This window comes from Nicotiana tomentosiformis, chromosome 2, assembly GCF_000390325.3.
Source record: "Nicotiana tomentosiformis chromosome 2, ASM39032v3, whole genome shotgun sequence".
In the NCBI taxonomy this organism is placed as follows: Eukaryota; Viridiplantae; Streptophyta; class Magnoliopsida; order Solanales; family Solanaceae; genus Nicotiana; species Nicotiana tomentosiformis.
Genome location: NC_090813.1, coordinates 134,791,448 through 134,794,209, shown reverse-complemented (window position 1 = coordinate 134,794,209; position 2,762 = coordinate 134,791,448). Strand labels below are relative to the sequence as shown.

Below are 2,762 nucleotides of genomic sequence, written 5' to 3'. Positions count from 1 at the left end.
TCCCCCAAGTGTTTGAGCTTTGAAGTATGAAATCTCGAGCACTTGATTATTCCTTCCATGTGGTCCATTTCCTAAAAAGGAAAAACATACGGTACTCGGAGGTATATATAATTTAGATGATGACTGCTTAACCCTTTATATTTCCATCAGAAAGGTTAAAACCCTAGATCGGGAATAATGTTGCTTCCGCGTGTCCTTCCGGTCTAATATCATCATTTGGTGTGGGCTAGCTTTTTGCCTATCATCTAAAATTGTTAGTATAATTTTAACTGTACAAAATAAAAATTGTACTTGAACGATACCTGACCGTGGGTATTTCTTACGCTCAGAAATAGTATTTCTTTAAATGAACAGTATTCCAACTCGAGGGTAAAATCTTATCATCCATGGTTTCTAACTCGTATGCACCTTTTCCAGCAATACCTCGAAATTTATAGGGTCCTTCCCAATTTGGATTTAACTTTCCTACTCCGGTTGTTTTCATTGATTGAAAAACCTTTTTAAGAACAAAGTCCCCAATTTTGAAGTACCCGAGGTGAGCCTTTCTATTGTAGTATCGTTCTATGATTTGCTTTTGTCTTGCTATTCGTATTAGAGATGCTTCTCTTCTTTGTTCGAGTAAGTCCAAGTTTGTTCTTAACCCCTCATCGTTCGACTCTTCCATTGCCAATGCGAATCTCGTGCTTGGTTCTCCTATTTCAACTGGGATTAAAGCTTCTGAACCGTACACAAGAGAAAATAGAGTTTCTCCCATGGCTGTTTTTGCTGTGGTTCTATAAGCCCATAATACTCCTGGTAATTCTTTAGGCCAATTCTCTTTTGATTTTTCTAGTCTCTTCTTCAAATTATTGATGATAATCTTATTTGTTAACTCAGCTTGCCCATTTTCCATGGGATGGTAAGGTGAAGAGGTTATTTGTTTGATTTGCCAACTTTGAAAGAATTTCGTGATTTTTGAGCCTATAAATTGTGGGCCATTATCACATACGATTTCTTTTGGAACTCCAAACCGGCATATGATATTCCGCCAAATGAAGTTTTTCACCTCATTTTCTCGTACCTGTTTGAAAGCTCATGCCTCTACCCATTTTGAAAAGTAATATGTTAACACTAATAGGAACCGTACCTTACCTTTAGCTTGTGGTAAAGGCCCTACTATATCCATTCCTCATTTCATAAATAGCCACGGGAAAATAACTGTATGTAATAACTCTGCAGGTCGATGCATATTGTTGGCATATCGTTGACACTTATCACACTTGGCTACAAAATTTATCGCATCCTCTTCCATTTTAGGCTAGTAGTATCCTGCCCTAATTAGTGTTTTAACTAAATATCTTCCACTTGCGTGATTTCCGCAATGTCCTTCATGTACTTCCCTCATCACGTACTCCATTTGATTGGGTCCAAGACACCTTGCTAAAGGACCGCCAAATATTTTTCGATATAAATTATCTCGAATTAGGCAGTAACGAGCAGCTTTCCGTCGAAGCATTTGAGATTTTTTCTTGCCATTAGGTACGATCTCGTGCTACAAAAAATTAACAATCTCGTTTCTCCAATCCCAGGTTAAATTATTAAAGCTTACCTCATGTGTTATCCTGGTCAAGTGCTGAATGAAATAAATGGATTACAATAGCATTTTCCTCACTCGTTACTTCTAAACTGAAGCAAGGTTAGCCAACGCGTCTGCTTCTGCATTTTATCCCCTGGGTATTTGCACGATCTTCCATGATTGGAATTTCCTGACCAGTTCTCGTGCATTTTCCAGAGTGTTGTTGCATTCGTGGCTCTCTAGCAGTATAAGTCCCCTGCATCTGATTGACTACCAGTTGAGAGTCACTTTTAATCATGATTTTCTCTATGGAGAGTTCTCGTGCTAGTTCCAAACCTACAATTACAGCCTCATACTCTGCTTAGTTGTTAGTAATAGGGTAACATTTAATTGCTTGTCTTATACTTTCACCTGAGGGTGGGATTAAGACAATACCTAAACTGACTCCTTTGACATTTGAAGTGCCGTCAGTAAATAAAGTCCATTACCTGGATTAGCTCCAGTAAAAATGTGTAATTCCTTTTCTACTTCAGGAATTATTTTTGTATTAAAATCTGCGACGAAATCTGCTAAAACTTGAGACTTTATTGTTGTTCGAGGTTGATAAATAATGTCATATTCACTTAGTTCTATTACCCACTTGGCTAGTCTGCCTGACAATTCTTGTTTATGCAAAATATTCCTTAACGGATATGCAGTTACTACAGAGATAGGATAGCATTGAAAATATGGCCTCAATTTTCCGGTTGCCATGACTAATGCTAAAGCTAGTTTCTCCAGATGAGGATATCTAGTTTCAGCATCTAACAAAGATTTACTAACATAATAAATAAGAGATTGTTTACCTTTGTCCTCCCATACTAAAACTGCACTTACAGCTACTTCTGCAACTGCAAGATATATAAATTGTCTTTCTCCATCCATTGGTTTAGACAGTAGGGGAGGATTTGTTAAGTATGCCTTCAAATCTTTGAGGGCTTATCGACATTCCTCAGTCCGTTCAAACTGATTTTGCTTCTTCAAAACTGAAAAAAATTTAAAACTTTTCTCTTAAGATCTTGAAATGAATCTTCCCAGATGTGATGACCCAAAAGGTCATCTTATATTTTAGAACTCGAATCTGCGCTCTTAAGCCTTAATAATCTAATTTTTATCCTCCTCGATTTGCGTGCACAATCCGGGCAGGTTTCCGGAAAGCTTTTATGTT

At 37.4% G+C, this 2,762-nt stretch overlaps 1 protein-coding gene across 1 annotated transcript; it reads right to left on the bottom strand.

The window, feature by feature from the left end:
* Positions 1-325: 325 nt before the first annotated feature.
* Positions 326-892, bottom strand: LOC138905647 (uncharacterized). The gene has a single exon (XM_070194170.1). The coding sequence runs from the start codon at positions 890-892 to the stop codon at positions 326-328; it is 567 nt and encodes a 188-aa protein (XP_070050271.1).
* Positions 893-2,762: the final 1,870 nt, after the last annotated feature.

What these genes read in the sequence shown, in the direction of transcription:
- LOC138905647 (XM_070194170.1), bottom strand. Translation starts at nt 892, where the DNA reads ATGGAAAATGGGCAAGCTGAGTTAACAAATAAGATTATCATCAATAAT.